The sequence below is a fragment of the Rhipicephalus sanguineus genome, chromosome 2, assembly GCF_013339695.2.
Source record: "Rhipicephalus sanguineus isolate Rsan-2018 chromosome 2, BIME_Rsan_1.4, whole genome shotgun sequence".
In the NCBI taxonomy this organism is placed as follows: Eukaryota; Metazoa; Arthropoda; class Arachnida; order Ixodida; family Ixodidae; genus Rhipicephalus; species Rhipicephalus sanguineus.
The window spans coordinates 123958055-123968929 of NC_051177.1; the positions used below are offsets into that span (position 1 = coordinate 123958055).

General features: G+C 47.2%; 1 protein-coding gene across 1 annotated transcript; it reads right to left on the bottom strand.

The window, feature by feature from the left end:
- Positions 1 to 162: 162 nt before the first annotated feature.
- Positions 163 to 8126, bottom strand: LOC119381862 (lactosylceramide 4-alpha-galactosyltransferase-like). Its single transcript, XM_037649616.1, has 2 exons — positions 8042 to 8126; positions 163 to 1001 (listed from the first exon to the last, which is right to left on the bottom strand). Exons 1-2 carry the CDS (start codon positions 8124 to 8126, stop codon positions 163 to 165), a joined length of 924 nt encoding a protein of 307 aa, XP_037505544.1.
- Positions 8127 to 10875: the final 2749 nt, after the last annotated feature.

The following is a 10875-nucleotide window of genomic DNA, read 5'->3' on the forward strand; positions in this document are numbered from 1 at the left end:
ACTATAATTCAGGGTCTTTTCTTTGCCATCAGGCTCCAATCCCACATACTGGCAAGTTGTCGGTCCCTTAATTAGAAACGATATTTGGAGAATGCAGGCAAGACATTTTATTGGTGTCCCATGGCCGCAGCCACTTTGTGGCCGCATACCTTGCGCTGTACTTTACAGGTATCCCACAGAAGAGGCTAAACTGTACACCGCAGGGCAGTGGGCACGAGCCAGGAGGTCCATCGCGCTGCCAGATCCGGTCATAACAATCGTATGCTTGCTCACCCGATTCCAAAAGTGGGCGCCGTAGCTGCTGTTTACCACCCTTAGCAGGCTTTGGGCCTTTGTGGGGTCAAAGAACCATCGCCAGTCGTCGAATTTAGACTTTAAGAACGTCCACGATGGAAGAAAGTTTACGAACCGAGAGATTTCGGGGAGATTAGGTAGATGTGACGTCAACCAAGGCCCGCAAGTAGACCACCATCCGGCTTGGTACTGGCGTGAACACGTAAGCATAATCGCTCCAATAACGGGATGATTCTTCGAGAAGAAGAGCAGGCCGTTAGCCACGTGTCTGCCATCGACCTCGTAAACAATGCTGTTTTGTAATCCTTTCAGTGACCTGAGAACTATCACGTCCGTATCCAAGTAAACGCCGCCACGCTTCCAAATCACGGCGTAACGAAGAAAGTCGCTCAGGTGTTCCGTAAAGAAAGGGCTCCGGTGCAGTGGTCCGCCTTTCGCGTACAAGTGGGACAACGGAGTCCCCGCCAGTTCGGTGCTCGCGCTGAGCGCGGCCGACCGAAAATTGGGCAGCTTCGAAAGCACGCGATGGTAAGGACAGTAAGAGGAGTTGATGTTTCCGACGGAAAGTAGATGCACGGTGTAGTTGCTATTGTGCAGGCAGGCTGACTCGATGCTGCAGGCTTCTCTGGCCTTCAGTTTCCGCCGACCAGATGTTTCGAGGAACCATATATCTTCAGCTTGCGGATATTGCGGTTTCCGTGGAGGTTCTGCGCAGAGAATCAAAAGGAAAATCGAAGAATTCAGTGACTTTAGTGCGAATCAACTCGGTATCTGCAGGAAACATTAATCTGCGTCTCACTCAGTAATATCATTCTTTGCCCCTCATAAGGAATTTCTCACTACTGAGAGCAGAAGAGCTGTGGTCGCGGCTCTTGCGAATGTGCGCTCAACAACCCTTCATTTCGTTGAGACATTGATTTACCGTATAGATTAGTACCAGCGCAGGAGCACATGCCACCTTTGGGCAAGATTCTTAGCTGTATTTTTTAAAGAATAGATATGGCAGGGGGGAGGGTGGGTGCATGACGGAAGGGCTGCAAGATTAACTGAACGCTTCGTCCAGAGTGCAACAAGCGGGATGGATGGGGAGAGCAAATCATGTAATAAAGTACAAGCATTGAATACATTTTGTATCATTTTCATTCTTTACAAAGCCTGTGTAACTGTGCATATCATGTATGGCCTTTTACAACACTATGAATATATGACATAGCGCACTTACGCAAAATGTATACGCGTCTCCCGTTACGCGACCACAAATTACACGCGCTCACGCATGCAACCAGTGTAAGTTACTCAATGTCCGGAATCGGCCCACCTTCCTGTCAGACAGTCTCCGAGATTCACCCATTCTTCTATTACAACTTATCTAAAGGACGCCAGCTCATTCGCGAGCTTAATTCATACATCGTGCAGCAGTCCTTCTTCACAGGTAATATATGGAGAGAGGCGTCCCGACTCTTTTATGGTATTAAAAAGTATATATATATATATATATATATATATATATATATATGTGTGTGTGTGTGTGTGTGTGTGTGTGTGTGTGTGTGTGTGTGTGTGTGTGTGTGTGTGTGTGTGTGTGTGTGTGTGTGTGTGTGTGTGTGTGTGTGTGTGTGTGTGTGTGTGTGGTGTGTGTGTGTGTGTGTGTGTGTGTGTGTGTGTGTGTGTGTGTGTGTGTGTGTGTGTGTGTGTGTGTGTGGTGTGTGTGTGTGTGTGTGTGTGTGTGTGTGTGTGTGTGTGTGTGTGTGTGTGTGTGTGTGTGTGTGTGTGTGTGTGTGTGTGTGTGTGTGTGTGTGTGTGTGTGTGTGTGTGTGTGTGTGTGTGTGTGTGTGTGTGTGTGTGTGTGTGTGTGTGTGTGTGTGTGTGTGTGTGTGTGTGTGTGTGTGACGTAGGAAGGCAGGGATGACTGGTAGAATGCCGAGAATGCAGAAGTGCGCGTGCAGTGACACAAAAGTATGGCGTCTGAGACACAGCACGTCTCCCATTCATAGCGTCACAGAAGTCGACAGGATGAAGACCTGGCAGCCACTTCATCAGCCACGCATCATCAACGTTCCCAACAAGACGCCCTGACCACATACAGGCCATCTGAGCAGATCATCGCTGCATACTGTGACCAGCTTCATGGCAGCAGCATCGGCAGACCTCGACATACCGAAGTACGCAGGATCGGCGGACGATGGACCCGTAGAGGACTGGTTCCACCTTTTCGAGGTCCACGCTACCGCTGCATCATGGTCAGAACGGGAGAGGGTCAAAAACTTGAAATACTAAGTCACCGGTGAGGCCTTCCGCTTTTACCTCACGCACATCTTCCAAAACAACAATTCTTGCGAAAAAATCAAAGAAGAAATGATCATTCGATTTAAAGAATACAATGAACACTCGATTATAACCCTCCATCTGGATACACACGAATTCAGTCGTCACAGTCATAGGGAGTCTTCACGCATTCGAACGCCGAGTATGAATTTACCATCCTCAACATGCAAAGTAAAGCCTCAGCTCACTGAAATGCATTCAAGCAAGTTTCACAAAAGACCCAACGTTCCACCAGGTTTCGCTCCGGCGCGAAAATTGCCGTTGCCTACCTCTTCAACACCCGATAGATTCCAAGCCATTACTGAAGCCCCAGATGCACTTGACACCTCGTGTCGCATACAAGGCACACAATGTGGCTTTGCATCATCTGACGTCAATATTACCGATGAACCTGACGACACGCCTCAAAAGATCGTTACACTCGCTCTGGACAAGCTGGTAAATCCCCACAATACCAGACCATGTCGCGACCTTCCAGAACGGAGTCTTTCGTCAGATGTCTGCAGCTCAATTGTTCCGCAAAGAGACAAACACTCGGAATCAGAACCAGCTCAAGCAATGTTTGTTGCGATGTCATCGTCAGGTGTTGACCCAACCGAAAGTAGAAGCACTATGGAGTCACCATGCAATACAAGCTTGAATGATAAAAAGGAAAGGCGGCTGTTACTTTCATTGGCACGAAGCATGCTTACATGCGATTACTAAATTATGATGAAACTACCAACAGTGTATGTTCATTCAACGATGTACACCATCAAATATTTCTACAGCACCATCAACAAGGTCAGCAGAGGCAAGTCAATAAACTTAAGCGACGCCAAGAGACTCCAACCAAGGCAACGACGAACGAAAACCTCAACGGAAGCGCGCTCATGGCTCCAAGGACATCAGAAAACAAGGTCTTTAAATCGACCCGAAGGCAAATTCAAGATGTAACACATCATCGCACCAAGGAATGTCGCCAGAGATGCCTTCTGCAGCAGAGGTCAAGACTGCTGCTACGATTACAACTACGACAACACCGCAGAAAACGCCGAGAACAAAGCGAAATCAGCCCTTGTACTCCGCAAGAACTCAGACATCGCGCCATCAGTCTCGGTCAACGCGAACACAAAGTGGAAGCGACGACTCTGTATCAGCCATGACAAACAACCCGACGCGTACGAAATACAGGCATTCGATCCAACAAGGTGATCCAGTATTATTCAGCCGTGACATATCTGCGAACAGTGTTATCATCAGTGTGCGTGCGCAGGGCATGGGTATGTTGTCCAGGACGCAACAGCCTGCCTGTCCCCACCAGAGCTCTTCTCAATATCACCGGACTGCTGCACTCTGCCCTGAAGTTTTTGCGAGCTTACGGAACTCCACTGGGACATGCAACGATCTGTGCATTTCCCCATTTGTCACTTCTAATCCTCTCCTTGTTTACTTTTCATTGTTGTTTGTAACTCAGGCCTTCTTTAGGGGGGAGGGGGAATCCTGTGACGTAGGAAGGCAGGGATGACTGGTAGAAGCCGAGAAGGAAGAAGTGCGCGTGCAGTGAAATAAAAGTATGGCGTCTGAGACACAGCACGTCTCCCATTCATAGCGTCACATATATATACTCTTCATTTGTGCTCACAACAGCCCCACTCATTTCTTGTATAGTTTTTCACACTCGTAAAAGATTCTGGGAATTAATTTTAAAACGTAATGGGCCACCGCGCTTTAGAGGTGTGCATAATTTTCCGCGCTAGGTTCCTAAATCACACCGCGTTCGTTGACCATGTATTTCGAGGTAAATAAAACTCAATGGTACGTGTGAAAATGAGAGAGTTCATCTTGATACCGTAATAGGCGAGATTTTACATCCATAGCTGCACTGACTATAGTGGAGATAGTTTGATCAGAAATATCTTGCTCTGGGCGTGACAGTAAAAGAAGCGGTTCTGCCGGTCACTTTCAGAGCAGCTAATGTTTACCAATTTCTGTAGTAATATCAGACTTATTTTCTAAGGTACAGACATTTCCGAAGTGGATTTACTTTACACTCGCCTTTAAGTAAGGTAACACTGGTCCGAGTGACATTGGAGCGACGCGGACTCGGCCTCGCTGAAGGTTGGCCTGAAATAAATATTTTAGCATCTGTTATTGCTCTTTTTGTAAAATCGAACACATAACTGCATAGCCACTTACAACCAGCCGAATGTATGCTGCAGGTATGGCAGTGTAACAGTAAGATAGCTGATACTTTGCACATCAGCTAGCACTATAGCCTTTACGTATACAGTGGCTTGAAAAATCATATTGCATCACATGTTTTTCCGTCCACTGCTATGTGTAGGGCTACAGGCCTGATTGGCCTGCCTTTTAAAAAGAATGCATAGTAACTTCAGTGTGACCTAGTTATTTAGTCACAACTAGAATCAGCGAAAAACAAAAATCACGTCATATCCACGAAGTGAATGATGATTGAGGAGCTGGCTCGGAGAAGATCGGGAAAACCCGTGATTCTTCCGTGCAAGTCCTCTACCATCATATGAAGACGTGACACACGTTGTTATATATACATATATACACAATGTCTTATTAATTTACAATTTTCATGAACTATATACACAATTTACAATTATATGAACATTGATGAAGTATATATATATATATATATATATATATATATATATATATATATATATATATATATATATATATATATATATATATATATATATAAAGAAATATCTAACAGCATCTGATTCTCCATTGTCGTACACTTGCAGACGCAACGCTCCTAATGTTCTTTCAGTTTGAAAACTGCCCTCGAGACGCGCATGATAAAGTGGCCCTAAAAATAGCTGTCCGACGCCCGCCTGGCTGTCGACCGCGTTCCCCGCTCGCCCTGTGAGAATTAACGGCCAGGCTAGAGGGAACACACGACGCGCATAGCGTTCCTCTTCGCGTTCCACGACGCTTTGAATGGATGGATGCAGGTTACGGCGCGGGACTTGGCCCCAGCTTAAGAACCTGGCGAGCCTGCAGCTCCTAAAAATTCACGAGCCCTTGCTTTAACGGGAAAATGCGTGCAAGCGAAGCTTGGCGTGTGCGTGCCTGACGTGCTACTTTTCTTTCCTTCTTTCTTCTATCACGCTGCGCAATCTCCTCGCTGTTTCCTTCCTCCATGCCGGGAATTGGACCCAATCCCCGTGAACAGCAGCGCAACACTTTAGTTTCTCCAGGCAACAACTACGGTCACATGTTCATATCCAGGCAGCAATGAAATGTGGCAACGCGAAATCACAAGTCACCTCGATGACCTCGATGAAAGATCAGATTTCCGCGCAAGAAACGGCTGGTCGTCGACAAGCCCACAATTGAGAAGCATCAATTATTAAAGAACGGCGCATGCAAATATGCGCGTTACCGGTGCACCATCGAGGGCCTCATTTCTTTGAGCTCGCAGGCACCGGGCTTTTTTTTTTTAACGGTCACATGTACCTACAACGCGAGGGACACACCTGATGCAATACAAGCTTCGCCTGAACACCATCTTACGCACACTCGTAGAACTTGAAAAGCTTCATCAGAGTGAAGCCGCTAATCCGGGGACCTTTATGAGTATAGCCACCACCTCGATCTGTTCGCGCTGCCATCCATGCCATACCATTCCCTGTCAGACCGGCTGGCTGGCGTTTGCCAGTGTGGTATTATCCACGAAGAAGGAGGGCGCAAATGCTGCTAAGCGGCGCAGAAAAGCGGAGAAGCTTGACGACCAGGAAAGCTAAGAATAATCAGCTGAACCTTCTACGTATATCCTGGCATAGCCGAGCTAAGCCACTGCAACTTTTTGAAGCATTTGTAACACGTCTTCGTGTTTCTCCCATGGCGTTTATAGACTTATTTAGAACTGCAATTACAGAATTTGTGCCAGTCATATGGGCGTCGGCAGACGGTGCGAAGGGGGCATTGCTCCCCCCCATCCCAAGCCTCCCCCATCAAGCCTCTCCCCCTCACCAGCCTCAAGCCTCCACCCCCCCCCCCCTATCCCGCAGACGAAATCGTGCTGATGCCCATTGTTGTGCCAGAGCACCTGACCGAACGGGGAAGCGAATAAACACCGGCACTTCGTTCGAAGTCCACGGCATCGCGGTCAGCGTATGCCCTGCGACCAAGCAAGGCAGGGGCGTAGCCAGAAATTTTTTTCGGGGGGGGGGGGGGTTCAACCATACTTTATGTATGTTCGTGCGTGCGTTTGTATGTGTGCGTGTATATGCGCAAGCAAAATTGAAAATTTTCAGGGGGGGTTGAACCCCTCCCCCCCCCCTTGGCTACGCCCCTGAAGCAAGGGGCCAGCACCTGCGACCTGGAAGCAGGGATCAAACCATGCACGCTTTGTCTGCGATCGGGGAGCCCCGTCAACACCTGGGACCAAGGAAAAGCCCTGTCAACACCTGCGAGCACGAAAAGGGGCAACACCTGTGCTGCAGCAGACCAGACAGCAAAGCAGCAGACCAGATAGCAAAGCGGCAGAGACCGGATAGCAAAGCGGGAAACCGGCCAGCACCTGCCTAGAGAGGACACGTCACAATGGACTGCTACCCAAATTAAGGCCGTGCCGGTCCGTTGTGAGAGAAGAGACGCCCCAGCCGACTTGGTCAAGCCGACTTGGCCAGCCGACTTGGTCGAGCTGGCAGGTTCTGTACTGCTATAACCTGCTATAGCTGCTATAAACGTTGTTTCTGTTTTGTAAACGTTTTGCATCCTTGTCCTGCTCATAAGCGATAGTCCGATCTTCGGCTACATCGGCTCGCCAACCTCTCGGCTTTCATCGTCATGCAACCCCCATCCTTACAGTGGTGGCAGCGGTGGGATACCACAATCCCGTATCTCGAGCTGCGCACCCGAAGGCCTACCCTACTTCATAACACCATGGTGCCAGTCCTAAATATTTATTGAGGATGTTGTCTCTTTATTGAGGCTCCGTATAGATATATGGATGTTCACTCTTGTGAAAATGGACGTCCTCTAAATATTGTACTAATATTGGCGATATCATATCAATATTGTGTGTGAAACTGCTGTGGACAAACTATGGATGTCCACTTTGTTCAAAATGGACATCCTCTGAATATTTTATAAATTTGTGGACATCCTCTGACGATTAAATATCTCATGGTTGATATTTATGTAATGTCCACTGGATGTGAGATGGTTGGCTGGGTATATGAGAGATGCTGTTCACTATTTGCTTGTTGTTCCGCGAGAATGTTGATGTTATCTATCATCCTGACATGCACAAGAGTACATTAGCAGCTGTTCTGTCAATACAGCTCGTAGTCTCTGACGCGACCAGCCGAGATCCACGAATCCACGAGCAACGAAGACAAATCTCACACGTCTGATTTCAGCCTGCAACAAGAGAAAAAATAACGTTAACACTCACTCTTGTGTTGAACGGGAGGCCGTTGCCGGGCATCAGCCAGCGGCTTTCCGTTGCCGGGCACCATCCATCGCGCAAAATGTATCATGCTGGCCAGACAGACCAGTGCTATGACCACGAATAGACGTTTTCTCCCAGCGTACGGTTCAGCCTTGTAACAAGTAGTCGTCCCGTCCATCGCATGCACTTGCAAGACGACGACCGAGTCGTTCCGTACCTCGAAGCGACTTAGGGCCTCGACAGCATACGTTCAGAATTGTTCTTGTTCGCCTAGACACCACGGTTCATGAGTAGTAGTAGTAGTAGTAGCCTCTACTGCATGGCTCATACCCACTCAGGGGGATTGGCCAAGAAGTTGTCTTACAAAAAATTTTTTTTTAAATAATATTTTGAGTATTGAATGCTGATGCCAATAAAAAGAATAAATAAATAAATAATAGCAATGCATATACAAAAAAAAAACACGTACGCATCAATGAAAGAGTGCAATAATAGTTTTTTAAACATACAGATCAGACGATGATAGCCTTCGTCTTCTTCTGCGTTTGCTGATGGTACAGTGCAAGACCTACTGGAACTGGAGTGCTGGGTAATGGTACAGTGCATGCTACAGTGTACTGAGGGTGACAGCAGAGAACATTGTGCCAATGCAATCGACTGACAAAAAAAAAAGGCGATGGATTTCGCATTCTGGTCGTTTTAAGCAAATGCCTGAAGGGCCATGTGACTTCTTCTTGCGTGCCGTCTGCCGTGAATGCAGGACATAAGGTCGCATGTACTGAGGTTCACAGAAATAACCAGCCGATGCTTTCATTGCTACATTCGCTGCTTAAAGGACTGTACACATTAGACACGACAATATTTCATGATAATTTTATTATTTCATGTCGAAGGTCGTTTACAGGGCACCAACGACCGGCAAGTGCGGATAGCGTCACCAGTAATTTAATATTATGCAGTTTACACCATAGTTTACACAGCGCATTTTATGGTTGATTCCAAATTCCTGCCAAACGGTGGGAAATCTCCCAGTGACGAATAATGATTGCAGCATGACGTCGTGAAGTAGACGGTGATGACGTCGGGTAGAGCGGTGATGACGTCGGGTAGAGCGGTGTCGTTAACCAACCAATGGGGTGTCTGCCCCCTTCCCCCCCCCCCGAAATTGCCCCCCCCCCCCCCGAAATTTTTCCAGCCTTCTATATTTTGTTTTTGCCACGGAAAGACTTTCGAACAATTAGGCCTTGCCCCCCCCCCCCCCCCCGAAAAAAAATCCTGGCTACGTGCCTGGTGTCTGCTACATTTCACACGTGTGCCTCCGCTTTGCAGCAGTACACAAGTTCTAGAAACGTTGATAACCAGTACCACCGTGACCAGTACCATCGAAACATGCGTATCGCGGCAACGAGACCATCATCGACGCGACGCAATCGTCGCAGGCGAATCTGTTCATGAGCGTTCGCCTGGACGTGAGCAAGTAGAGGTAGATGATTCGCTGACATCGTCATCATATTTGCCGTACACATCTCTAACGTCACACCTTACAAGGCTCTCTCCTGACGTTTTTGTTATGGTTATTGCGACAAGTCTGGAGATGGAGCCACACTTCTTTTCTAGACTTTTTATCGTAGTTTTTGTGGTATGAAACTGTATGCTCCCAGACAAAGGCGATGGACTCGAGGAGGTATTATACGCGCACCTGAATGGCGCCGCGACCTTTCTGCTTCATGCCACGGATGTGTCCGCCTACGTCTATCGATCCATTGTCTCCTGATTGCGTCGTTTCGCTAGTTTCGCTTCAGTTCGCTGGGTAACGAATCTCAGGGTCCCCATCATACGTTGTATGGCCCGTTGGTATGGCCATTGAAGCGGTGTGATTACTTCCTTGCTCCACGGTAGGAACGTACCTGTGTCTTTGCGTAATAAATTACGTTTTGCTCATGGATACTATTTAAAGCGTTACATGTCAGTTGCACCGTTTTTGCAATCTTGCCGTGGCAAGAAAGCGCCATGTAGTACATACTATCACCGACAGAAGGCAGCACAATTTCCACGAGCTGCAAGAAAGCGCGCGTTTGAACTCGCTGATTGTCCGCGGTTTAATCTTCTGAGGGTTGATAGATCGATAATTTTTAGCGCATCTCAAGGTATTAAGCCCTGTGCATTCGGTTTCAGATGCCTCCACGAAAAAAATTAAAGACTGAAGGTGCTGTTGAGAAAGCAGGTAAGTTCGTTTCTCTTCGTGGAGAGGTCGAAATGAATGCCGGAACGAGAAAAAAGCATTGACAAGCGATGTCGTGTAGCTCAAGAAAGTCGTTCAGTGGTTAAATAGCTGCGCGTACGCTACTTCATACGAGCAGATATTTGACGCAGTGGTGAAAGCTTGAAGCAATGGTGATAAACTCGCGAATAGCGTTCCACCGACACCGATTGTTATCCAGTCTGTATTTAGATTAGATAACTTCATTCTCGACTGTCGTACCTGTGTCCGCTTCAGTAGCTTCGTGCTCTTAAGCGGAGCTTTTCGTATCTGTTCATGCAAATTTGTATTTTCGAGCTAGTTAGAGCCGCAAACACAAGACGAAATAAACGCAATGACTCTATAGTTTCTCGTAGTACAGATACAACTAAAACCAAAGTGCTCACAAAGGTCTCTTACATGCGTAATCCTCGCTAGGTTCACCTCTATTTTGATGAAATTTTGTGATGGCGTATAACTAAAAGAAAATGTTTATCCACTTTCTTGTATAGTCCAACCTGCACAGTTAAAGGCACAAAGGAAACACTTAAGATGGAAGCGCTGACTTGTGGCTCATTTTTTTTTTTTTTTTTATCTC

Coding starts and splice junctions, on each gene's coding strand:
- LOC119381862 (XM_037649616.1), bottom strand. CDS start 8,126: ATGATACATTTTGCGCGATGGATGGTGCCCGGCAACGGAAAGCCGCTG. Junction 1,002..8,041: donor GCCTCCCGTTCAACACAAGA/GTGAGTGTTAAC, acceptor TTCTCTGCGCAG/AACCTCCACGGAAACCGCAA.